We start from the raw sequence: 27,341 nt of genomic DNA on the forward strand, positions 1-27,341 counted from the left end.
ATGGACCATTCTTTACCCCCTCAATCTCTCTAAAAATGCCAAAAAAAACTTTCAACACAAACTACTCATCCGAAACCCTGAAACACTAATTGTTGATAACTACCCCAGTCTTACTACCCCCATTAAAACCAACTACATCTTCTATTCCAAACACCCCTCCAAATGGAAAAGCATCTTCCTACGACATATCCCGGTCATTAATTAAACTAAAATTCCTTATGGATTTAAAGTATCCACTACTCCCTCCCCAGCCTTTCTAGGCGAAATTGACGTCTCCATTTTCAAAACGGGTAACATCCTCATACAAGCCACTGAATCCCAACTCACCATCTTTGAGCACCACTTCAGCACCATGTCTCTCCACCTTGACAAAACCATTCCTAACCTTCCGTCTACCCAACTGCACAACGCCCTCCTGCTCTCACCCCCGACCCCATTCTCCCCCATCATCCCTCCAGCTTATACCATCCTCCAATCACCGACATCACTCTCCCCCTGCCCTGACTTCTCTACAGCCAACGCCATCCCCCAATCACTGACATCCAAATATTCTCTCCCCAAAGGACCCTCCCTCTTCCTGACATCCCTACGGCAAACACCTTCTCCCAATCACACACGCACTCCAACGATCTGTCCCCTCCAACCCCTATTAAAATTCTAAACCCCTATCCTTCCTCCCCAGCCCCCAACCTGAATCCCTATCCCTCCACCCTGATTCACCTATTGTGCCCCCTCCTGCCCCATCATCTCCCTCCCCCTCCGAATCCATCATCCCACTCCTGAAATTACACACCACCCCTAAACCCTGATTCAGTCTATCCCCACACTCTCCATGCCCTTATAACATCTCCGACCTCATCCCCTGAGGTTTTAAATCTCCTGTCCCCCATCACGCCACCACTCATCCCCAGCAGCCTTAACACTCCTCATCCCTCCACCACTGACCTCTCACAACTTACACACAACAGTCCTCCCCCACAGCAAACACAGACCATTCCCTATCCCCCTCCTCCTCCCCAACAGTTTTCCCCTCACTCTAATTACCCAGACACTACAGAACATAGAACGCAATCTCTCTAAGTTGATGATGGAACTCTCTCGACTTAGAGATGATTTTAATTCCATCAGCACCAGAACCCTCCTCTACCTTGCAAACTCCCCCTACTCCAGCCGAAAACCCCCACTAACTACACTCATTGGAGAACTACCCCTCTCCGCTGCCGTATTCATAGACCTCCCCGCACCTTGAGCCATCTCTCTATGTCAGACATTTCCGTCCTATGCAACTCTTACCATCCTAGTTCATCAATCAACAATCCTCCACTCCCCTACTCTAATATCCCCGTTATACTGGGGACTAACAGAATCCCCTCCTCTCCCGTCTCCCCAGACCTCCTCCTCAACTCACCACTATGCACTCTTGCCCACCCCCCAAAAGCAACTCTTACCATCCCAGTTCATCAATCAACATTCCTCCACTTCCCTACTCTAACATCCCCGTTACTCTGGGGACTAACAGAATCCCATCCCCTCCCGTCTCCCCCAGACCTCCTCCTCAACTCACCACTATCCACTTCTGCCCACTCCCCAAAATCAACCCCAACCCCTCGCCTGCATGCTTTTTTTTTTTTTTTTTTTTAAAACCTTTATTAACATCAAAAGGAGAGACAAGTCGAGGCCTACAACCAAGCCGGCCGGCCGCAATGTGCAAAGCAAGCAAAGGTCTCAAGACAAACATTACAGAATCAGTCAGCACAGAGCAGAGGCCGTACAATCGTAGAAGGGGAGAAGAAACGTAAGAATCAAAGGGCTAGGACACAGGAGTAAATAGGCTTAATTTTATAATAAGGGGAAAAAGGCGCATGACAGGCTCACTTTCAATATAGAGACATCCGATATCTCGTAACCAACCTCAACAGTTATAAGGGGGCATGGAGATGCAGTACAGGGGGTACAAAACAATGCATTCGAGAAAATCAGGATATGTGAGACATACTCGGCCCCAGAGCATTATCCTCATAACATGCCCGCCACCCAAAACACAACCAAGCCAAAACAGAGGGATCGGAAAAACAGTGCATCAAAACCAGCCCGTCATGATAACCTCTAGGAAACGGGGAGGAAAAGGGAAGGGGACGAAAAGGGGAGGGGGAAAAGGAAGGGAAAGGAAAGGGGAGGGAGGACAAGAAAAACGATGAAAAAAAAGGGGAGGGAAGGAAATAGAAAAACGAAAGGAAGATGACACGCCGACACAGGCCCCCCGTGGCGGGAAATTAGGAGACAACAGGAGTAGTAGCACAAGTGAGGGTATGGCGATCGAGGAGAAAGGCAGCCTAGACACAGCAGGAGAATTAACGATGCCACACACCCCACCCGAAACACCCCACAGGAGGTCAGGACAGACGCGGCCTCACGAAAAAGAGATACAAAAGGGCCATAGAACTAGAAAACAAACAAAAAGTAGCACCCAACCCACCCGTCCCACCCTGCACCCCTGTAGAAGGCTATGGCCTACCCTTCAAACAGCGTGCCTGTCGCCCTAAACCAGAACCCGAAATATAGCAAGAAGAAAGAAAGAAGGAAGAACCAGAAAAAAAGGGGGAACAGAAGCGGAAAGAAGAATACAGGAGGGAGGAGCAGGATAACAATAATCAGAGTGGTCAGCCGCCGCCCTCCGCCCAACCAGACCAATACAGCCAATAACAGACCAGGACGACACCCCATCCTGCGTCACAAAACATAACGAGAAGGGGACCTTCCACCTTTACATGGTTAGAAACAATCGTGCTACCAAGTCGTATACCAGAAATCCAACAGGAGTCGTACATATTACCCCCAACCCTTTCGAGCGACAAACCCCACCCACCACATGTCAATGTAAAACCAGGTACTAAATACGAGATCAGCATGTAATCGAGTAGAATGGTAACTAGCATAACTACATGGGGGGTAGATAGGTCCGAAAGGGAGCAGAAGTCCAAACAGAAAGTGTAGATGCATCAACAATCGCAGTACGAGTAATGAAAAACAGGAGTTCAGTTTCACCACTGGAGCGGGCGGGGTGGTTTCTAGTATCGACACAGGCAAAGTCATCAGAGCAGGCACAGGATGCAGTCCACCAGTAGTTCCAGACAGTAATGTCGAACAGGGCCGCGGCACAGCGTCCAAGTCCCCGGGGCCCGAACCTCGAAAAACAGGGCGCCCCAAAGTCACCGGCACACTACACGATCTTCGATCAGTGGTGGAAACACTCAAGGCAATCGAGGGGGGTGAGGCAATGGAGTCAGTGAAACAGGAGGGCGATAAGAAGAAACGGCCTCCCAAAATGGCGGCAGATCGTGGCGGACCCACCGAGACGCCCGGGGCCAAGGATACGTGCAGGGATCTCAGGGCTTCCAGGATATCTCTGACCGTAGGCTCACGCCCACCGGATCCAATCCCCGCACAATTCGGCAACACGAGCCCGCTGCCACCGGGTGATTCTTGTTCAAGAGGGCCGGCCGCCATTTCGTGAATCAGCCCAGTCGCCGCCCACCAAGACCCCCGGATAAACAGTTCGAAAATGTAGGACTTTACAAGCTCCGGGGGTCCCAGAAAGGGCGACCAGATGCCAAAAGGATGTTTTCGCCCAATACGGGTCTCCGCAAGCACCGGCAACGGCGCCCCAAATAAGCGGAGTCCGGGCACCGAGGACCAGGGCCGCCGGACAAAGCAGCGGCGGGGGGAGACCCCTCCACAGAATCAGGTCCTGGGGCTTCTCACCCACATCGGCCGCGCGGCCACCAGGTCAGGCCCGGATCAGGATCGCCGGGATCTTCGCACAACGGCTCCCATCACTGGTTCTCACTCTCGGCCGGGGCCGAGAGCCGACGGATCCCACCGGCTAGGTCCCGGTCTAAGTCTCGCGGAGGCCCCGATCTCGCAGAGGCCACAACTCCGGAGCCGCTGCACATCGAGACCCCTGGGTCAGATGGTAAGTACAAACAAGTCGTTCTGTTTCCAATTCCATAAAAATGTGTCGTCCCCGGACAGGATAGAAGACAGATTAGGCAATCAGGACGGAGGGCTGCGGGAGCCGAGCTAAAGGGCGACCATTACGCTCGCGAGCTAGGCTCCTCCCCCGCCTGCATGCTTTTGAACTGTAGATCTGCCGTCCGACATGCCACTGAAATTTCTGAAACTATCGAAGCGAATCCATTGACATCTCATTCCTCACGGAAACCTGGCTCAATGACCATTCAATGAGCATACTTGACCTACTCCCCCCCCCCCCGGATACTCCATCCTTAGAAAAGACAGTTCAGACAGAATAGGGGGTGGTCTAGCCATAATCTTCGAAAACTAATTTCGATTCTCCCTTGTTAACAATTCTGGCCACTCCACCTTCGAATACCTTGTAGCTGAACCAAAAAGTGCAAGGTTCCCTCCCAATTCGTCTACATAACATCTACCACCCTCCTGGAGATCCTCATCCCTTCATCGATGAACTATCCGACCCTCTGACACAATCCTCAATTTCCAACTAAAAAAATATCTTCCTTGGAGATCTCAACCTCCACTGGAACGATACCGATGATCCCTCAACCACCCTCCTCACCAATCTTCTTGAGATTAATGACCTCAAACCCCCAACCCACACCAAAGGAGCCATCCTGGACGCCATCCTTACCAACAAGGATTTGGCCTTCCTGACAAATATCATCCCCATTGACTGGTCTGACCACCACCTCATACTGATTAACCCCCCCCCCCCCACACTAAAATAATTAAACCTAAGACCAGAAATCTAAAACTTATCCCCCCTGGTGAACTTGAGTCTAAACTCCAAGCTCAACTTCTCCTCACTCCTCTCTCACAAAACGCAAATGAGCTTACTGAACAAAGTTTAATTAAGCTGTCACTGTTGTCCTTGACCAACTGGCCCCGCCTACACTTAAAAATCAAAGAAATATCCCTTCCAAATCATAGTTTAACTCAGAGCTCAACAACGAAAGACGCTCAATAATACTGATGGAAAGAACATGGAGACAGCATCCCTCTCCCTCACATCTGGCATTCGTCAGATTAGCTAGATCTACATACAAGAAACACAGTTTTAACAAAAAGGCATCCTTCTTTCGTACACAACTCGATTTGGCCAAAAATAGACCCAGAGAACTGTTCAACGTCGTTTGTAACCAAACATCCTCCGCACCTCCAAATCCGATGGCCTTGACTGCTAGATGTGAAGAAATAGCCCACTTCTCTGAAAAATCGCCAAAATAGAGCAATCCAACCCTACAATCAGGCTTCAGGAAAGGCTGTGGTACAGAAACTGCCAATCTAAACATTGTTGATGACATCCACCACTCCCTCAACAATGGCGAGACTTGCCTACTTATCCTCCTTGATCTCTCTGCAGCATTTGATACAATCAACCACTCTGCCCTACTTAATGTGCTCAGAGATCGTTTCGGCCTCAATGGTACTGCCCACAAATGGTTTGTCTCCTATCTACAACACTGAACACAGCAAATCAAAATCCATGCCTGTCTATCTAACCCCACTCAGGTCTCCCTAGGAGTCCCCCAGGGATCTATTTTCTCTCTCTCTCTCTTTAACCTCTTTATGGAACCTCTCACGCTCATTCTAAAACAAGCTCAAATCAACTACCACCTCTTCGCCGATGATACCCTACTCTATTATAAGATCAATACCCAAGCGGACATCATACACCTTAACAACACCCTCTCTAAGATCCAATCCTGGTTCCATTTAATTCATCTTAAACTCAACCCTAAAAAAACCTGAAATCATTCTCTTCTCCCCTAAAAGTAACCCTCTCCCCATTCAAACCTGGATCTCCGACCTTAATGCCCTCAACTGCTCACTCTCCCTGTCCAACTCAGTAAAATCTCTTGGTATCTCCATCGATAATAGCCTAACTCTCAATGTTCACATCAAAAACTCCGCTAAAGGAGCCCTCTTCACTCTCCATCATCTCAAGAAAATTAGGCCCTTTATTCCAACGGATGACTTTAAATTACTAGTCCAGTCTCTGCTCCTCTCGTGAATTGATTACGGCAACGCCATCCTTACCGGAATGCCCAATGTCCACCTAGCTCCACTCAAATCCGTGCTCAACCTTGCAGCCAGGCTCATTACTGACTGCAAACATTTTGACCACATCTCCTGAGCCCTCAAAACTCTTAAATGGCTCCCCATCAAAGGCATATCCACCTATAAAACTGCTTGCATTACACACAAAGTCCTCCATCAAAATACACCGCCGTACCTCGGCAATAAACTCTGCAAAGCGGGCAGCACATGACCTATGAGAAGCACCTACTCTCTCCTCCTAGTCCCACCCCTGCTAAAAAAGAAATCCACACAATCCCGCGCCTTCTCCGGAAATGCCCCAAACATCTGGAATGCTCTTCCCAAAGACCTGCAATGCAACCCTTCCTATATCAGCTTTAAAAAGACCTCAAAATGCACCTCCTCAATAAATATTGTGGGTCTTATCCTGCACCCTGAATTCGATCTCTCATTTCCATGTTGTATATGTATATTGCTATTGCTCTATCTATCTGTGTGTTAGATATGTGTACTTTCAAGCCGTTTCTCTTTTGTTAACTTGTTGGTATTAAATATTGTCTTCTACTGTTACAATCTTCATACTCATGTAAAGCGCTCTGATACCTCTGGGTCTAGCCGTGCTATATAAAACCTCTAAAATAAACAAATAATACACTGCGTAAAATATTTGCTAAGCGCCTTCTGCAGTTCATTGAAGAATGGGTAGAGAATGAGGGTATTCTACCAAAGATGCATCTAGGATTTAGTATGGGTTATTCAATAGTAGGTGAATGCTTTGCAATGAAGTTACAGCTGGAAAATATGACTTTAAAAAAAACTAGCTGTGTATATCAGTATATAAAAATGATACATTGGAAAATCCCACCAGGCCTATTAAAACTGATAATCTAACTTCATGAAGGGTCCAGGGCCATAATTGAACTTGGAAAGCCCTGTCAAGGAAAATGAATCCATCCAATGGCCTCAGGCAAGGGTGTATTTTAGCCCTGCTTCTATTCTCTGCATATACAGCAGATGTACCAAATGTCAGCCTTGCTCGCTTACTACCACAGAAATTAGAAAGAGGACTAAGTTTGACTATTTTTTTATGCTGATGATACAGTCTTACTAGATCTCACACCTGTTGGCCTTCAGAAGCAATTAGATGCCTTCTCTTACTATTGTGAAGCAAATGATTGGATCCCTAACATATCCAAAACAAAAGTAATGACATTCTCAAAGAAAACAAGTCTGAAGAAAAACTTGAAGTGGTAGCTCAATGGAGACCAACTGGAACTAGTTAACAGGTAGAGATGTTTGGACAAACTAGTTATAAAGATCTCAATTTTAAAGCACATATTGCCCTCGAGGAGCAAAGAGCAAAAGCAGCTGCACGGCTTTAAAAAAGATGGACTTTGCATTGGGTTACACTCCATTGAAGTCTTGACCTATAATTCGAAAATTACAAATTTGTTGCTACATGGGTGTAAAACGTCTGTAACGAAAAACATAACCCATTTGCAAACCATAGAAATGAATATTTGGAAAAGATGGCTTTGTCTCTCGAGTGGCTCGGTTAATCGTGCATTAAGGCTTGCAATAGGATTGGTTAGCGTCAGATTAAAGTATTGCCAAAGAATTTTAAATTATTGAGTTTGCTTAATTAATACGCCTGAAGGATCATTGAGGCACTTAATAAAATGCTATCTACTGTCTACAGCCAAATCATTTAATCCCTTTCATAATGACCACATTCTCCTGAGGCGGAAGCCGGGAGCACTTTAGCGATTATTTTTAAAACTTTGAGTGTCACTGTTGTGTTGTGTGCTTTTAACGTACCTGATCCCCATTCCTGACATAGACTTCGGGCTCAAGCAAGCTCCTGATCACCCCGCGCAGCGGATCTTAGCGCTGCCGCGGGACTCTAAACAAACAACACTGCTGCCATTACTGGCGAACCCGCAGGTCACGCCCCTTTCGTGAGGCCACACCCCCTCTTTTCCGCCACCTACCTCCTATAATTCATGTGCATTTTCGGGACGCGCAGCGGACGAGCGCAGCGGGTGCGCCGTCAGCGCGCCAAAGGCGCGCCTAAGGCAAGCCCGTCTGCGCCCGTCCGCGCCAGCTCCGGGCCTAGGGCCAGCCATGCTGCCGGCTCCCATCCTGCGCTGAGGCTGGTGTGGTCTACATCACAGCTTATGGATCTAAGAACCACAACTTGCACGCCCTCTTTACAGTGTAACCTCTCTTCGGCGAACCCTCTCCTTTTTAGATGTAACAGCTGCCCTTTCTCTTTCTCTCCTTATACAAAATGCCCCTATTATCCATTAATCAGTCAGCCCATACCTATAAGAACATATTCTATGGGACTTTTGAATTGTCGCTCCTTGCCATGCCACGCTAGTGACATTTGGCTGCTACTATCTACTATGTCCTGGGACCTACTTTTTCTGACTGAGACATGGATAAAAGACTCCTCTAACCCAGACATTTCCCTCGCCTTGCCCTCGGGCTATCGCCTTACAGGTATTAGCCGTGAAGGCTCCAAGACGGGAGGCGGAATCGCGGTTATCTTAAAGACTCACCTGACGATCACGTCGAGAAAAATTATGAATAAAAGGCCCATAGAGGCACTATATTTTTCTGTCTCGGACACTTTTGCAGCCATCTTTCCAGGGATCTTGGTCTACAGTCCCCCTAATACCCCACAGCCTGCTATTTCTGAACTGTTAGCAGTTACCGCAGATTTGTCTCTTAAACATCCTCACTTCACGGTATTGGGAGATTTTAACCATCACATAGATGTAAGTGACTGCAGTCGTGCCGTCCATCTTCTAGACTCCATGCAAAGTATGAATCTGACACAAGGGGTCAGTGGCCCCACACATGTTGCGGGACACACCCTTGATCTAATCTTCTCCAATTGTACGAAGATAAAAATTCTCCCCTCCACTCCTCTGACATGGTCTGATCATTTTCTGATTCCATTCGAGGTATCTATACCCCATTCCCTTAAGAAGGAACCTGCCACTAGAGAACAAGGCAGGAAATGGCACAAGATCTCCCGCACTGCCCTTGAGCAAACGTACAACAATAGCCTTGACTCACATTCCGACGATCTCAATGTAGCGGTTCTTACGTTTAATAAAGACCTCATGACTGCCATCGAGAAAGTCGCGCCCTTACAGACATTTACCTCCCGCAGACTAAAACCGTCTGCTCCTTGGTTCACCCAGGAATTAAGGGAAAATAGAAGCAGCTGTAAAAAACTGGAGCGCCTATGGCGCCGGACCTATGATCCTGCTACCAAATCTCTTTACAGACAGGCTCTTAAAGAGTTCCATAAACTCAAACGTAACATCATGAGTGTATACTTCGCAGAAACAATTGTTAATGCACAAAACTCCACTAAGGCCCTCTTTAACATCGTTAAAGAGTTTACTAATCCCATTGCCCTGTCCGCTCCCGTCACCCCCTGCCAAGCACTTAGTGAAAACCTATCTGACTTCTTCTCTGAAAAAATTGCCAACATCACGGCAACTATCCTCCAGCATCGTACGAAAGTCACCCCAAACTATGATACCACCTGTACTAAAGCATTCACATCTTTTAAACTACTCTCTAAAGAGTATGCCCTGAATCTATTTCTAAAATGCAAATCAGGCTCACCGCTGGATCCTAAATGAGATTGCCCCGCTAGTGATCAACCCCCTTTTGGAAATCTGGAACTCCTCCTTATATTCAGGTGTTATCCCCTCCGTATGGAAACACGCGCTGCTAATTCCCATTAAAAAAAAAGCTGGTGTCGACCCAATGTGTCTGAGCAATTATCAACCGATTTCACTCCTACCTAAATGTAAATGTAAATGTATTTTGATTTATATAGCGCACTAATCACCCAGGGGTCTCAAGGCGCTTGCTTAGGGAACCCGTCCTGGTATTCCCCTGTGAGATACCCCGGCAGGGTATTCACAAGGTGAAAGCCAGGCATCCCGCCGCGAGGGGCCGTAGTGGAGATTAAGCAAGCTATTGCCCAGAGTCGCAGAGTGTGACCCCATGAGTCGAGTAGGCACCGGAGCGAGAATTGTTGAGTCCGTGGAATTTTTGAGCCCGAGACCCACCGAGGCGGGGAATCGAACCCTGGTCCACGGCTGATCTCAGCTTCCGGGTCTGCCGCCTCTAACCACTGAGCCACGCTTCTCCACTAAGCCAGCCAAAGTACTCGAGAAGGCGGTACAAGAACAACTGTCCGACTATCTAGAGTCAAACTTACTGCTCCACGACTCTCAGTCAGGATTCAGGCCAAACTTCAGTATCGAAACAGCCCTTCTAGAAGTGTCTGAGTCGATTCGTGAGTGCACGGATAGGGGAGAGGAGGCCATGCTGGTCCTCCACGACCTATCCGCAGCATTCAACACCATCTCCCATGAAACTCTACTTACACGCTTGCAGGAGGTGGGAGTTGGTGGGACCCCTCTAGCATGGGTCAAATCATTTCTCACGGATCGATTCCAACAAGTGATGCTGGGCTCTTTCTTTTCCACCAAGAAACCGTTGACATGGGGGGTTCCACAGGGATCTGCCCTGAGCCCTCTCCTGTTCAATGTATACCTGAAGCCTCTGGCAAAAGTGGTAGAATCATGGGGCGTCAGAGTGATCTTTTATGCTGACGACACTCAGCTGGTGTTTTCCTTCAAAGATCACTCTGAAAGCTCTCTGCTAAACTTTCACCACTGTATGGTAAACATTGCCGCCTGGATGTCCTCAAACAATTTAAAACTGAATACAGATAAGACGAAAGTCTTATTTTTTAATCAGAAATCCCCCATCTCTACTAGCCTCTGGTGGCCGGCTGAATTAGATCCTCCTCCTGTACCTGTCCAAGCTGCCCGCAATCTGGGCTTCCAATTTGACACTTCCCTCTCCTGCAAAGCCCAAATTAACAAAGTCACAGCGTCTTGCTTTGGAAAACTTCGTATGATTAAAAAAATCATCCCTTTTCTTCCATTAGACTCACGCAAGACAGTAGTCCATGCCCTCATCACTTCCCATCTGGACTACGCAAACAGTCTGTATGCTGGAGTCCCGGCTTATCTCATAAATCGACTGCAGACTGTACAGAATTCAGCGGCCAGGTTGATCTGTAATGTCCCCTACCGTCATTCCATCTCCCCTCATCTGATCAAACTCCATTGGCTCCCAGTGAGACTACGTATTCAGTTCAGATCCCTGACCCTTGCTTTTAGAGCTCTTAATGGTCGTGGGCCCGCTCATCTGAGACGTAGACTGAAGATCTCACAAGCATCCCGCAATCTCAGATCTAACCATCTTCGCCTAATGATCTGCCCCCGTTTTCGTTTAGCGCGAACGGGAGGAAGGGCCTTCGCAGTGGCCACATCCAGATTGTGGAATCATTTACCATTGGAAATGAGATTCCTAACCTCGGAGCCTCTGTTCCGAAAGAAACTTAAGACATGGCTCTTCTCCCAGATCTAGCCTACCTGGTATCCTCCTAAGCTTCACTGAACCTCATCAGATGTTGTCTTTAGCGCCGGGACACCTCCGTCGGAGGTAGCTGTGTGCTCTACAAACTTCTAAATAAAAATAAATAAATCTCCATAAATAATAATATAATAAAGTCCCTGGATATACCAACAACATCCAATTGAGGAGAAATTTTGACTCTGTAGAAAATAATTGTTAAAACTTTTGATCAAAGTTTTAACTATAAAAGGAAAAGAAATCAACTGTTGCGTTTGTTGCTTACAGATTACAAAAGCAATGTATAACTGTATTTAAAATATATAAAAGCAAGAAACATTAAATATATATGCCGAAGCTCAGGATAGGTCAAGTCCCGGGCTTTATAAAATGGAGAATAAATAATGTAAATAGCAGAAAGGAGAACTTGGACTTGGATATCTTCCCCTGTTGTAAACAATGCAATTGTCACTTTAACATCTGCTTGTAGTTTTTACTGGTCATGGTAGAAGGAGACTATTATTGCCTGTTTTTAGAGCTCTTCAGATACAATGTCTATGGGGCTTAATTACTACTGTAAGGCCATGTGGTAATAGTAGATTAAGTTAAGGAAATTTTTACAATTAGTAATGGATAGCCCGGGCTGTTTGTTGGAGGATTTATGCAATGCACTAATAGATTAACTTGCTGCTAAATAAGCACACAGCACTTTATAATATTAAAGGATTTTACCTGCTTGGACCGCGTTTCATTGACCAGGCCTTAGAACATGGAACTGGTTTGCTGTCTCTGATGTAACCTGTGCACATTGGCACTTTACTATGAATGCAGAGGTGTGGCGCAGTGTTCAGAGTGGCTGAATCCGGAGCGCGGGGCTCACTTTTCAATCGCCAGCGGCAGCTCAGCTCAGTATCATGTGACTCTGGGCAATAGCTTACTTAATCACCCTGACAACCCTCAGCTCCAGAATACCCATGGGGGTGATACGTTTGTTGCACTTTAAAAATGTGGAACTATGGGGCTCATTACAATGGCGGACGGACTTCAATGCGACCGCCAGGATGGCCATTGCATCGCGCAGGTTTACCATTGCAGGAAATGCACGGGTGCACGCGCATGCGCAGTTTTCTCAAGGATTACCCAGACGGCGAGGAAGAGGAGGAGGTCAGACCGGGGATGCCGCAGTACAGGTAAGTGGTTTTTAATGAACTTTTAAGTAATGTAGAATTACTTGTTAATATATGGAGGGTGGAGGCGGGTGGCATAGCGTATTGGAGCGGCGTTCCACTGAGTTTGTTTATAACTCCGTGGACTTCAGTGGACCTCCGCGTTGCCCTGCTACGCCCACTACACCCAGGGTTACCCTTTGGAGGAAGTTTAACACCGATGGAGTACATTTTACTCTGCCAGCATAACACTTGCAGTCTGCCAAAGCCAAAAACAGGTGGGCAGACCTTTAGTTTGGTGGACAGGGTAGTCTGTTGCCATTGCATAGGAATACATGTCCACTAACCTCTAAGTCAGCACCGGAGACCTACCTAATGCAAATCAGTACTTACCCTTCTCCTCATGGTAATAGTTCACCCCGAACTTCAGTCATCTCACCCCTCCTCCCTGCAGTCCACTGCTTTTTTAGTGGGGAAATTTAGATTCACACTCCTCAAATCTTACAGACTAAGCCACCTCCCTGTGTGTGAACCTGCCAATTCTAGTGCTAAACCTTGCATTGGGTTTGCAAACTTTTGCCCACTTACTGTTTTGGTTTTATACAAAATAAAGCATTCTGAATTCGCTATGGGGTGACATGTTGATGGTACAGGAAACAAAAAAGATGAATAAATCATACACTAAATCAGGGGGTGGTTGATTTGTACTTTGACCAATAAGCGAAGTGCCATTTTAATCGTTGTGTTACTTATACACAGTTCATAGACAGAAATGAGTAAATGCTTAAAAGAACAGGCCCAATTCACAAAGGTAAACTTACACTTCTGTGTAAGTTTACTTTCAGTATTCACAAAGCTAAACTTACATCAAGAGTTGAACTTAACTACTTTTCGGTATTCAGAAAGGTTGGTTACTACTAGTAAAGTTGGACTTTTGGTCTAAATTTCCCCTTGTGAATACCAAAAAGTAGTAAAGTTAGATTTTTGGTCTAAGTTTACCTTTGTGAATACCGAAAAGTAGTAAACATTCTTAAAAGTGTAAGTTTGCCTTTGTGAATCGGGCCCAACATGTGTACAATCTGAGGACCTGTCTTTACACAGTAATGTTGGTACATGCTGTATAAAGACAATCTGTCATTCTCTTCTCCGCAGGAATCCATAAGGAGGTTAAATATGTTTGTTCTGCGAAAATTCTTATCAGGTACCTTCACGACGCCTGTCCCTTGCACAAGATCAGATCAAAGTAACAGATTAGCCACCAAAGCGAAAGATTGTTGTTATCAGCTCATCATAACTGATACAGCATCAAACTCTGACCGTGAATGGAGATAGCAAGAACACGTGGGCCGGGTGTTGGATGGGAACTGTGGTCAGCAACAAGATTTGGCTCACTTTAGAGTGACCACCTCCAGTGTGATTTTTACGTCTTTGGGAGCCCCAGGCAAGAAATATTTTGGGGGCCAACGTATGCAACACGTTTAGGAATTTTATTACCCATTACCTGATAATTCATGCCTCCAAGGATGCCAAACAGAATTAATAGGGCCCCAACAGTTTACATATGTCTTGCCCAGGACCCCAAACTCCTGATGAGAACACTGGGTGGAGGTACTGAGTCAGGGGTAGAGGCAGGCTTAGGGAGAGAGGTTTAGAGAGAGAACATTAGAATAAACAGAGGTCAAATAGAGAGAACGTTTACCTTCACAAGGGGGTCCCGTGGAAGGTGGGGGACCTGGGCAACTTCACACTTTGCCCATGCTTTAAAACGTCTCTGAGTCCATCTCATTCCAGGTCTTCACAGGCACAGCTTCCAGCCCTAGATTTCTAACCTACCAATCACTGCTATCAGCTGTGTTTCTTTGATTAGTTCAATGTAAGCAAACCAAGACTACAAAGCCCAGAATGCAATGGGCATTAAGACAAAAGTCCAGAATGAGAATCAGTGTCCTTGATGACATTGAGAGATGGCATCGCACCACCTAACTCCATGATTCACGGCTTCTGTCTGCTGTCCCTGCGTTTAGTGCCAGATGAACTGGTGGTCAATGACCTCTTCTTTGAGTCACTTCCTTCTTGGTGCAGTGAGTTGCTGGCAAATGACCACGTGGAAAAGTACATCTACTATCAGAGCAACAGTAAACAGCGATAAGAGATAAGGATAGTCCATTTTTGGAGGCGCAATGCAGTGGTTTATGGTTGATGGATCATAAGAAAACAATGGGCGCCAACACTCGAGCCACTGCCTGCCTCTGTGCGCTGATGAAACTGCTAGAGTGACAGAATGTTTGGGGACTCAATCAGTTGCTATCATAGTGAGGCTCTTTAAATGGCAGAATTTCAACTTTAATGCTACATAAAAAGACATTATGCTTATTCTCATTTTATTCCAATTTTTAATTCAATTCTTAGTTTTATTCTTATTATAATATTATTAACGGTAGTGATAATAATAATGATAATAAAAATAATGATGATGATCAATCAATCAGTCATTTGTAGAGCGCGCTACTCACCCGTGAGGGTCTCAAGGCGCTAGAGGTGGGGGTGGGGGTGTGTGACGCAGCTACTGCTCGAACAGCCAGGTCTTGAGGAGTCTCCTGAAGATCAGCAGGTCCTGGGTCTGTCGCAGGTGGATGGGAGGGTGTTCCATGATAACAGTAATAGATTTATAGACTGTTTATAACAGAGATGACATTCACCGAGGCGTTCTGAGTGACATCAAATAGACAACCAGAGCAAAGCCGGAGCTGTTTGTGATATTATTTAGAACCCCAAGGTGAAAACCTCCCCTTTAATCAGAGTTACCCATCTTTAGATATGTGATTTATAGACCCTCCGTGTCATCTTCACCTGTTGTCATCAGCTGTGCAGGAGTAGAAGATTCATGCAGGAACCACACACATCACAGTGCCACCTGTGTTTGCTTTCTGACCCACATTGAACCTGGTGCCCTGACACCCAATCCTCAACGGCATAACCCGGGCTTTAAGTGGAATAAAAAAACTAGGGCGTCTCCCATAGGGGCGTGGTCAATATAATTAAGGGCGTGGCTTAAAACACTTATGCTAAAAATCTGTGCTTAGTATAATGTGCCGCCCCAAATGGTATTTTGCTGCTTCCGTCTATCCATCCAGATATATAACACAATGAATAACATTACACGTACAAATTAGCAACACCTCTGACTTCGTTATATGTCATATTAAAAATGGGTCCGTTCTTGTAGGCAAGGTTGTGGTGTAAGGCTAGAGCAACCGAATTTCGAGCTTGAGAAAGCAGGATCGAACCTGACGTCCCCTCAACATCCTGTGATTGAAAAAATGAACAGGTTCTTGTGTAATGTAACTGGTGCTTATGTTTGCGTTTATAAAACTGAAAAACGAGTCACTTTGAAGTGACATCAAAAGCAGTGACAGGTGCTACTATTGCAGAGTTAAGTTTTTTTCCCCCACCCGAGGGTAGAAATGGAGAGCCCAATAGGAACCCATTTCGGCACCTGCTTTTAAGAACTGCCGGTGCTGAGCACCAGCCAGACCCAGCCCACTTAAAGCCCTGGGCATAATGAAATTTGAGGGCCCCCCCTGCTAAGTACATACAGAGCCCCCCCCCCTGTTGAAACCCTTGCTGTTTCTGAGCTTACCGGGATTTATTGTAGAGTGCACTTAGCACTCTTCCCGCACCAAGCGTGTGTCTATCCATGCGAAAGGCGGGTTCATCTTTGCGGGGTCCATTGTTACGCTATTGTCACTCCTAAGATCCTCTGATCATCCTCCCATCAACCCCCCAATTGTTCCACACCATTCTCAGCATAACCCTTCTTTCTGCCTCCCAAATATTTAAAAAAAACATACTTGATATCCTGCCACCCACCGCACCACCTGCTGTATTAACCCTCCCCTTCCCCACATTAAAAAACATGGTGTCCTACCACCCACACAGACCACCCACTCTCCAATTCCTCTCCCTTCCCCAGTTTAAGAAAACATACCCAGCCTCCTGCCACCTACCCCAGCCACCCTCTGCATTTGCCCTATTCCTCACCTTATATTGAAACAAGCATTGGCATAGCCAAAAAGTCTTGCCTTTGGGACCTTATAAGTATTTAGTTATGCAGCACAATATCCTTGGTGCAACAACATCAACTGTTGCATGGCTAAACACTTATAAGGTCCCAAAGGCCAGACCTATTGGTTATGCCAATGCTTGTTTATAAGCAAGCTTCCTTTAGCTTGAAGAGATTTCCATATTGTATTGATCTCCCTAAAGTGGATGTTAATAAAAGGCTACATTGTGACAACAAAATATGGAACAGTGGCCTTCTGGCTCTGTGCTCAACGGACGCAAACACCAGAAACGACCTATACTGTACACAGTACAGATAGGACCGGATACCGTGGATATTACAACAATAACACATTTTACAGAGTGGAATGGTTGTCGCAAAATGGCTGTGCCCCATTTGAGATGAAAGTTCCTTTCTAGCGTTTCCTCCATGGACGTTGCTGTTTCAACCAGAGCGACATTACAAGCCGGTGGAATGGGGATGGATTGACTTCAGAAGGATGAAAGGGTGAGCCGGTCCCGTAGACATTGAGATCCGTACCCAAAAGGTTACTCTCCACATCTTATCCAGGCTGCGACGTCCTTTATTCCTGCCTGGAAGCTGATTCTGGAGTCTTTGCGCTTCTTTGTGAGGAATAGGATGAGTTGAGTGTCTTTGGCGTATGATACTATGCTGAGCCCATGCTGTCTGACGATGGCGACGAGGGGGGCCATGTAGATGTTGAAGAGCGTGGGGCTGAGTGATGTTCCTTGGGGTACCAGGCAGTTGATATCCTTCGGAGATGAAAGGAGGGGGTCTGATCCTTTGGGTTCTGCCGTAGAGAAAGGAGCGGATCCAGTTAATGTGGTGATTCGTCCTAGTTTGGGTGCGATGGCGGCCCAGTGGTAGATGTGCGGCGGGCAGGGGTCCGTGGGGTATCCTGAGTGGGTATTTCTCATGGTCATGGTGATGTGTTCGACTGTGGTGAGATTCCAGGTAGTGATGGTCGGTTTGTTGTCGGCGGTGGGGAGAGGGGTGGTGTCCGGTGTCTGTTCACTGAAATTATCGTAGAGGGTCTTGATTTTCAGATGGAAGTAGGAGCTGAGCTTGTTGCAGAGTTCCTGAGATGGTGTGACGTCCGTGGTTTCGCTGGGGGGTTTGGTGAATTGCTGTATGATGTTGAAGAGTTCTTTGGCGTTAGTTGCGCTGGTGAGGTTTTGTTCTTGATGAAAATCCGCTTGGTGTCTCTTATGTGCTGGTGGTATTCCTTCAGGGTGTACTTGTGGTTGTTCAAGTTTTTTGTGGTGTTCCGGTTTCGCCAGGTTTTCTCGAGGCGTCGGCAGGAGCGCATGGCTTCCTGGAGTTCAGCGGTGAACCAGGCGGCCTTCAGGGGGCGTTGTTTGGCAGGGTGGTGGAGGGGTGCGAGCTTGTCGGCGCAACTGGAGATCCAGCGGTGAAGTTCATTGGCTGCAGAGTTAGCGTCGGTCGTGTCGATTGGGGGGTCGTGGAGGAGGGTGTTGTTGAAGTGTTCCACTGTGATCTTGCTCCAGTTCCTTCGTGGCAGGTGCCGGGCAGGTTTGGGTGCGGTGGTGTTGTCGACGGTAAAGTGTATGCAGTGGTGGTCTGTCCAGAGGGGCTGTGTGGTGTGGCTGAAGCAGATGTTTGACCCTCCTGCGAAGATGAGGTCAAGAGTGTGTCCTGTTCTGTGAGTGGGGGTGGTGACGAGTTGCTTCAGTCCGAAGTTGGAGAGGTTGTCCAGGAGGGTGTAGTCCGTGGAGGTGATAGCATGGGGCGCGACAAGGTCAGTGATGTAGGTTGCAGACTGGGTGGGAGGTCCTGGGGGTCTGTAGGCGAGGGTGCCGCGTAGCGTTGTCCTGGGGCTGTCTTGATCTGGAAGTGGAGGTGTTTAATGTTGGGGTGGGGGTCGTTGGTGCTGGAGGTGTAGAGTCGGAGGGAGGTCTTGTGTGAGATGGCGAGTCCTCCTACTGGGTGGTGGGGGCGGTCCTTTCTCTGGATCTTGTATCCATCAGGGATGGCGGTGGCGATGTCGGGCCGTAGGTGGCGTTGGTCCAGGTTTCTGTGAAGAAGATGACTTCGTGCGAGAGGGTGTTGATCAGGTCCCAGATTTCTACGCGTGTCTGTGAAGGGAGCGTAAGTTGAGGAAGATGCAGGTCAGGGCTTCGGTGGTACGGGTGTCTAGTGAACCTTCGGTGGCCATGGGGTGCTGTTGATGGTGAAGGATCGTTGGCAGTGCCTGCAAGAGAACTGTCCGTGGGTGGTGTTTGGGGCGGCACTTTGGTGTGTCTTCCCATGCTGAGAGCGTAGAAGGTGGCAGAGTCGTATCGGCCGGACCTCACGCATCCAAGGTTCCTGGCCCTAGTCGCGATCAGGTCGCGGACGGGTGCAGACGGGCTTGCCTTAGGTGTGCCAGCGGCACGACAGCGCAGCGATCGCCATTAAGAAGGGGAGGGGGGAGGGATGTGCAGCAGGGAGGCGGGAGCGGAGGTGGGTTACGGCGGAAACGACCGTAGGATGCAGGACTCGGCACAGGCGACTTCGGGCAAGACGGTGTCGATCAGGTCCCAGATTTCTATGCGTGTCTGTGAAGGGAGCGTACGTTGAGGAGGATGCAGGTCAGGGCTTCGGTGGTACGGGTGTCCAGTGAACCTTCGGTGGCCGTGGGGGCGCTGTTGATGGTGAAGGATCGTTGGCAGTGCCTGCAGGAGAACTGTCCGTGGGTGGTGTTGGGTGCGGCACTTTGGTGTGTCTTCCCATGCTGAGAGCGTAGAAGGCGGCAGAGTCGTATCGGCCAGACCTCACGCATCCAAGGTTCCTGGCCTTATTCGCGGTCGGGTCGCGGACGGGTGCAGACAGGCTTGCCTTAGGTGTGCCAGCGGCGCGACAGCGCAGCGGTCTCCATTAAGAAGGGGAGGGGGGAGCAACGTGCAGCTGGGAGGCGGGAGCGGAGGCGGGTTACGGCAGAAATGACCGTAGGATGAAGGACTCGGCACAGGCGGTGACAGAGTCAAAAGCAACAGAATACAACAGCAGAGGGATAAGGGGTAAACAGTGCTAAGTAGCAACAATAAGGGCACAATAACAATAACAAATGTATGAGCAAAACAGAGGGATAAAGTAAAATAAAAATAAAAAGGGGGAACAGCTTTGAGTATTCTACAAGGGGCACAATGCGGGGGAAAAAGAGAAAATACTGGCAGAGGCAGTGGGCACTAGCGAGGTGTGGTCTTAAACCCTGCTTGGGGACTGCAGGCAGAGCACGGCAGAGCTGGTGGGAAAGAGCAGATCTCTGATTGAGGGCATGGAACACTCACAGCAACACCCATGGAATGCCCCTTCCACGCATAGTAAGGCATTGCCTTGCTCCAAATTTACAAGGCCATGAAAAGCCAAGCGTGGACTTGTAAATATGGCGAAGTATTTATAAGCCCCTTGTGCCACCAGAGTGTCACTTTTTTAGACGCTCCAGTGGGGCATTGTACTGGCCCGTATTTACAAGGCCACACAAATATACCCTGCATGGCTTTTCAAGGCCTTCTATATATGGCCCTTTTTTCTCTCAATTCTCAGCATGATAGGGGCATACCTTAGGTGTTGCTGTGTGTGTTGCTATGCAGCACCCATGGAATCCGACACATTTCCAGATTTACAAGGGGAGGAATAAAAGTGGCCCAATGAGGAGAAATACTTTATTTCTCCTTGTTTTTTTGCTCTTTCTATGTGCGCTGCATTCCGAGGCACCCATAGAAGGAGGAAAACACCATCAATTATTGTTTTCGTGCAGGAAGGTGTCCTTTCCTTCACAAAAACAACCATCCCTGCAACACATGCATCCTTGTACGGTGGTGCAAGGGTGCCTGCATTGGCGCTAGGCAGCCTCTTGTGCTCCAGCGCAACAGAAAGCTCAGATGCCCATCCCCAGAAAAGACAGGTGTGATAAAATTGGAGGGGGCCTTGCTATAATCTATAACGAAGAACTTCAATTCTTACCTGTCCAGCACTCTGACCATACTACGTTTGAATACCATGGTGCTGAACTTATAATTCAGGGTTCCCCCCCATTCGTTTACATAGCATCTATCATTCCCCTGGTGACCCTCTTTCCTTTGTGGAGGAATTGTTTGATCTTCTTACCCAATCATCGATTTCCAATTCTAGAAACCTCTTGCTCGGAGACTTTAACCTCCACTGGAACGAAAATGGCGATCCCTTGGTTAGTCTCATCAATGACTTACTTGATATCAGTGACTTGAAACAACTCTGCCATTCTCCAACACACTCCAAAGGTGCCACTCTTGACACTATCATCACGAGCAAGGAATTGGCTTCTCTTTCCCACATCATCCCCATTGACTGGTTCGACCACCTCCTCATCCTCTTCACGATAAACAGCTTTGTGCCCCCCCCCATCCATAAATCCCATCAAACAAAAGAAGCTGACCAGAAATCTTCACCTCATTCCTCCAGGTGAACTGGAGCCTAAGATGAAAGCACATCTACGGCTTACTCCTCTCTCCCAAAGTGCTAATGACCTTACAGAACACTACAACAAATCGGTCGTTGAAGTCCTTGACCAAATTGCCCCAACTAAATTAAAACTGCAAAAACATAACCCCTCCAAATCCTTGTTCAACACCGACCTCAACAATGAGAGATGCACTCTTAGGCAGACTGAATGCGCGTGGAGGCAACAGCCTTCTCCCTCAATTCTAGTCTTCCTCAGAGCCGCAAGGGCCAACTACAAAAAACACATCTTTAATGAAAAGGCCTCCTTCTCCCATTCACAACTTGACTGGGCAATGAACCGACCTAGGGAATTATTTAGCATTGTCAAAAAACAAACTGCTTCAGCCTCTCCCAAACTAATGGCTACGGTGGAGAGATGTGGAGAAATTGCTAGCTTCTTTTCTGATAAAATCACTAAGATTGATCAATCCTTTGTCTTAACTCCCCTCCAGCATAGTGTACCACCCCTCCTTAACATTCCCTCCAAGTCTCCATCCACACCTCCCCCTCCCCCGGACTCTTCCCAACTCACCCCGTTGTCACCCCTTCTGAACCCTACTACACCATCCCCCAGCTAAAAAATAATGCTTTATGGAATATATTTTGTCCAGTTTCAGAACGGGAAGTCCTCAACATCATCACCAAGCTTAAACCATCCTCGCATCCCAGAGATCCCCTCCCTGCCTATCTTGTCCAAGACATAAAACACATCATCTCCCCATATTAGACCACTATCATCAACTCCTCCCTAGCCACTGGTAGTGTCACTGCTTCCCTCCAACTAGGACAAATTACCCCCACCATCAAAAACGCTACAGCTGACCCAAATGACTTATATAATCTGCGCCCTATTTCTAACCTTCCTTTCCTATCTAAAGAACTGGAAAAATGCGCCCTGCTCCAGCTGGACAAACACATAGACTCATTCAACCTTTATGATGCATTACAATCAGGTTTTCGATAGGGCTGCAGCACTGAAACAGCCATGCTCAAAATTATTGATGACATCACCTCTCCCTAGATAAGGGCGAATCTTCCCTTCGTATTCTCCTTGACCTCTCTGCTGCTTTTGATACTGTTAACCATGCTGCCTTACTCAATATTCTCAAAGACTGTTTTGGCTTCAATGGTGCTGTTCTCAAATGGTTCACCCCCTTTTTCCAACATAAAACTCATCAAATTAAAGTCAGCGATTACCTTTCTAAACCTTTGCCGGTCTCCTTAGGCGTCCCCCAGGGCTCTATTCTCTCCCCCACTCTATTCAACCTCTTCATGGAACCCTTCACCCTCATTCTTAAACAAGCGGAAATCAGTTACCACCTCCATGCTGACGACACCCAACTTTACTGTAAGATCAAATCCCATGCCGACGTTTTACACCTCAACAATGCCTTAACTAAGATTCAATTTTGGTTCTATCGCAACCACCTCAAACTCAAAACTAAAAAAACAGAAATCATTCTATTCTCTCCTAAAAACAACTCGCTCCCTATTCAACACTGGATCTCTGACATCAAAGCTCTCAACTGCTCTCTTTCCATCTCTAACTCAGTCAAATCCCTCGGCATCAGCGTCCACCAAAGCCTCAGTCTTACCCCCCACATAAAAAATTCGGCCAACGGGGCTCTCTTCACACTCCATCATCTCGTGAAAATTTGGCTCTTTATTCCTGCTGATGACTTTAAATCAGTGGTGCAATCATTGGTCGTATCTAGACTCGGCTATGATAATGCCATTCTCTCTGGAACTCCTAAAGTCCACCTAGCCCCTATCAAATCCATACTTAACCTTGCTGCCAGGCTTATTACCAACTGTAAGCGGTCTGATCACATCTCCCCCATCCTCAAAGACCTTAAATGGCTTCCTATTGAAGGCAGATCCACTTACAAGACGGCTTGCATCACGCACAAAGCCCTCCATCAAAGCACCCCATCTTACCTCTCTGATTAACTCTACAAAGCGGGCTTTACTAGAACAATGAGGAGCACTAACGCTCTCGTCCTAGTCCCTCCCTTATTAAAAGAAATCAACACAGTCTCGCTCTTTCTCTGGAAATGCACCCTCCGTCTGGAACACCCTCCCTAAAGCTCTACGTTGCAACCCCTCCTAACTCAGCTTCAAAAAAGACCTCAAACTGCACCTTCTCAACAAATACTGAGTTCCTTAATACCTTGTCACTGGACACTAATTCTTACCCCTGCCCTGACTGTGTAGGTCCCCTCTACTTATTGTGCCACCACCCCCTCCTTTCAATTCTTTCATTTACGGCCACCTCCCCCCCTTTTGATTTTTTGGGTAGTACCCACCTACTTCCACCTGCTTTCCCCTTGCCCCCCACCCTCCACAATCGCCCTTCACTTTCACGCCCTCCCCCCTCTTCATTCACTAACTAACTTTGCTTTCTACCAGTCCTACTATCTTCGATCTGTTGTTGGACATATGTTTTCCTTGTTAATTTACCTCATTTAAAAAGAACACTGTTGCAAATTTTTCAAATTGCCTTGTTTTATTACCTCAATGTACAAAAGTTATATTGCATTTTTGCATAACCAAACCTTGTAAAGCGCTCTGATACTCTTGGTTCCAGCCAGCGCTATATAAAACCTTTAAATGAATAAATACGTTTTCTCATGGGGTTGTTGTCTTTCTTTCAGGCTGAGACAAGATATGCAGGAGAGGATGGATTCACAGCCCTGCAGTGCTCCTCTCAGGTAGGCTAGCCCTATTACCTCCTTATCCCGACCTCGGAATGAGCAGGTCTGTATCCCTGATTTAAACTAATAGGGTGTCTGACCCAGCAGTCTAATGTTCGTAAGAGAGTTGATTTAAAATATCTAAATTAGTATCTTAGAACATAAGCATACCGTAGCATACCACAGTTTTCATCACGTGACATTCCCCAAATTACCAAGATCATGGCTCTTGAATAAAAGCAAGATGGCGGGTTGGTGTGTTGCAACATGTCAACTACACAAGACTTCCTGAAGAAAACACCAAAGGGTAGATTTTTATACATTTTGCGCTGGGTTAGCATCACAAAAGTGACGTTAACAGCACACATTTATTGGTGGGGGTTATTTACTTTCTAGCGCAACACTTGTTTTGTGCTGGAAAGTGCCCTAAAAGTAGCAGAAAGCAGCGAGAAGCACTGCTTTGCATTACTTAGCGCCAAGGCTCCCATGCAACCATCCATGGCTTTTTGTCGCAAAACTTCATCTACAAAGAATTGTAGACAGGGTTTAGCTGCAAAAGTTAAAGCCACTTCAAAGGAGGTGCTAAAAGGAGAAATGTTTTTATTTCTACTTTCTATTCCGACTTTGCATTCGTGCTGCATTGTGCAGCACCGAGACAAAGTCGGTAAAGCTTTCAAACTAGTCTGGGCATGGTGTTTTGTACAGGAAGGGTTCACTTCCTGTACAGAACCTATGCTAGACTCAGGCATGCACCCTAGTGCTGTGGAACTAAGCTGTGCGCTGGGAGCATGCAGCTGAAACCAGTGGCGGCGCTAGGGAAAGGGGAGGAGAGAGCCTTATCTCTGTAGATGGTGCTGTCCTTCTCTCCCACTGTCATGTGGCACCTCCTTTTTTTGGGTGCTGTGCTGTGTTTCGTGTATTTTTTGAAAATCTGTCCCTAAGAATGTTAATTTTGAATTCAGAAACTGGAACATCAACAAGTGTGTCAAGCATTGACAAAGACAATTTTTTCCCAAGCTTCAGTGTAGACACTGCCCTGGTTAGAGCATGGACGAAACCACTGCAAGATTCCCTCACACACAACAGCAAGACAATCATCCTCCTACATACCCCCAATTATAAACACGCACACACACAAGCACACACACGCACACACACACGCACACACACACACACACATATTCCCCGCCTCCTCAGACCAGCAATAGTGTGGGGGGCATCTGGAGTTTGGTGCTACAAATTAAGGTGGTTTCTTCTAACCAAAGCTTCAACTCTTCTCTTGTCCACATGAGATCACTGTAATGAAATATATTTTTTCTTTGTTCGTACTCCACTCCATGAGGCTGCCCAAAAATTAATGCGCAAATATTATTCTTTTTCCACAGGATCATCCATATTTACTAACAGCCAAAAATAGAGAGTACGGACCCGCTGCTGATCCGCCTAAAAAAGAAAAGAAAACATCCCTAGCCCAGGTATGAAATAAACCTATTCCCTAGGAAATCTTCAAGAGCTGAACAATGTTCACTGTTTTTGGAACTTTCCTTAACGATTATTTCTGTCTGACCAGGGCGTTAACAGTGGTTAATGCTCTTTGTAGGGGTGGTTGGGAGCAAATATGAGGAAGCACAGAAGGAGAGGGCGTATAATGAGGGAAAGGGCAATTTGAAGCTGTCAATGCCCAGCAGCAGTTGTGCAATATCATGGCAAAGACGCTAAGAGGAGAATTGTATCTTGGTGGTACAGGTAATCCTTTGGGTGCGTTGGGCAGCAGGCTGCGCCTTTGCATTTTGCAGGGTGGGTTCTGTCCGGCACCCTGGTTGCAGCATCAGTACCAGAAATGGAAAACAAGTTTAGTCAGGCATCTCATAAATTGGCAACAGCAGAAAGTGGTTAGAGGCATGAGAGGTAGAGTCGTGAGAGGCGGTGACCCGGGGAGCAGAATCAATGACAGCTTATGTGTTATTTTTTTTCAAACTCTGCCCCCAAAGAAATTGTCAACAAGAAAAAATTTACCAGTCTGTGGGTCTGTGGCATGGCATAAGAGGAGTGACTAGGAATGATTTAGAAGAGGTGTGTCTGTAACTAAGGACATGTCCTCCTCACCCTCCTCATTCTGGTCCTTCTACTCCTCAATCCATTTGGTTGTGGTCCCATATTTTCATCCCCCTTCTAATCCTCCTCTGCCTGGTCCAGGTCTTCCTTCTCACCATCCTGGTCTGCGTCTTGGTTCTCACTATCCTGGCCCTGCTTCTTCTGCTACTATTCGTCAGTCTCCTGGTCCTTCTCTGACTGGACTTTAAGGGGCACGCCTGGTCCTGAGCCTCCTGATCTTGTTTCTCCTCCTCTTCGCCGGGTCCTGGTCCCAGTCCTTTTGGATCTACCGCTGGTGACCCTGGACTTGGTTGTCCTGGTTCACCCTTGTCCTGACCCTCCTTGTCCTCCTCGTTCTTCTTTTCTTAGACCACCTGCTCCTGTTACTCCTAGCTCTCCTAATCCACTTGCTCCTGGTTCTTCACATCCCCTGGTCTTCTCATACTTTATCTTCTTTTCTCATGATCTTCCAGGTCCTGCTCCTACTCTCGATACTCTGGACCCTGGTCCTGTTCGTGCCCTACTTGTGCGACCTCCTAGGCCTGGTCCTCTTCTAACTCCTCTTGCTCCTCCTGATCCTCTTAATCCTCATTCGCCTGATGTCTGCCTTGTTGGTCTACATGGTCATGTTTTTTTGGTTCAGATCCTTCTGGTCCTGTTTAAACTAGCACTTGAGCTTTGCTGCCCTGGTCCCTTGGTGTTGGCTTTCCTAATCTTCATCCTTCTGGTCTTTGCCCCATGGTCCTGGTCCTAGAGAGGCCTGTCCATTTGTATTACACTATTAGTGAATAATATATTTTATTTATTCACTATGTGTGTAATAAACAATAAACAGATAATAAAGAGAATGGAGTCCCAGCTGCCCCTGTGTTCCTGGCATCGAATTTGCCACCTTTGAAGTCAGGGGTCGCACAGCTGCGACCCCTGGCGACCCCTGAATGTGGGAATGTATGTGATTCAAAACTGTGACTGGGAGGGCGGGGGGAGTGTCGAATCCCCTTGAACACGAATAATCCTTCTAGTGCTTGTTGCCTGGGATACTTGAGGTGTAGAGTTGACAACTAACATGAGGTTTGTATTTTTAGGAAAGAAAAATTGGAACTACAATCTCGTGCCCAGACATGAACCCTTCTGTGGACATTCCTGTCTCAGGTAGGAATCAATACCTATATCTTAAACCAGATGACGTCAGGGCGTGTCTCACCGCGCACTGCACTTCAAGTATTCCATCCATGGTCTTAGAATCTAATGTTATTTCACATGTTCACAGGATTATTGTCTGAC

General features: G+C 47.1%; 1 protein-coding gene across 1 annotated transcript in view; it reads left to right on the forward strand.

Moving 5' to 3' along the window:
* The window catches only part of PLB1 (phospholipase B1), a 552,393-nt gene that overhangs the window by 120,371 nt on the left and 404,681 nt on the right, over positions 1-27,341 (forward strand). Inside the window, exons 14-16 of the mRNA XM_078647360.1 lie at positions 23,925-23,981; positions 25,349-25,438; positions 27,143-27,209. Coding sequence (XP_078503486.1) covers positions 23,925-23,981; positions 25,349-25,438; positions 27,143-27,209 — 214 coding nt within the window. The remainder of the gene's footprint in view (positions 1-23,924; positions 23,982-25,348; positions 25,439-27,142; positions 27,210-27,341) is intronic.

This window comes from Lissotriton helveticus, chromosome 6, assembly GCF_964261635.1.
Source record: "Lissotriton helveticus chromosome 6, aLisHel1.1, whole genome shotgun sequence".
Lineage (NCBI taxonomy): Eukaryota > Metazoa > Chordata > Amphibia > Caudata > Salamandridae > Lissotriton > Lissotriton helveticus.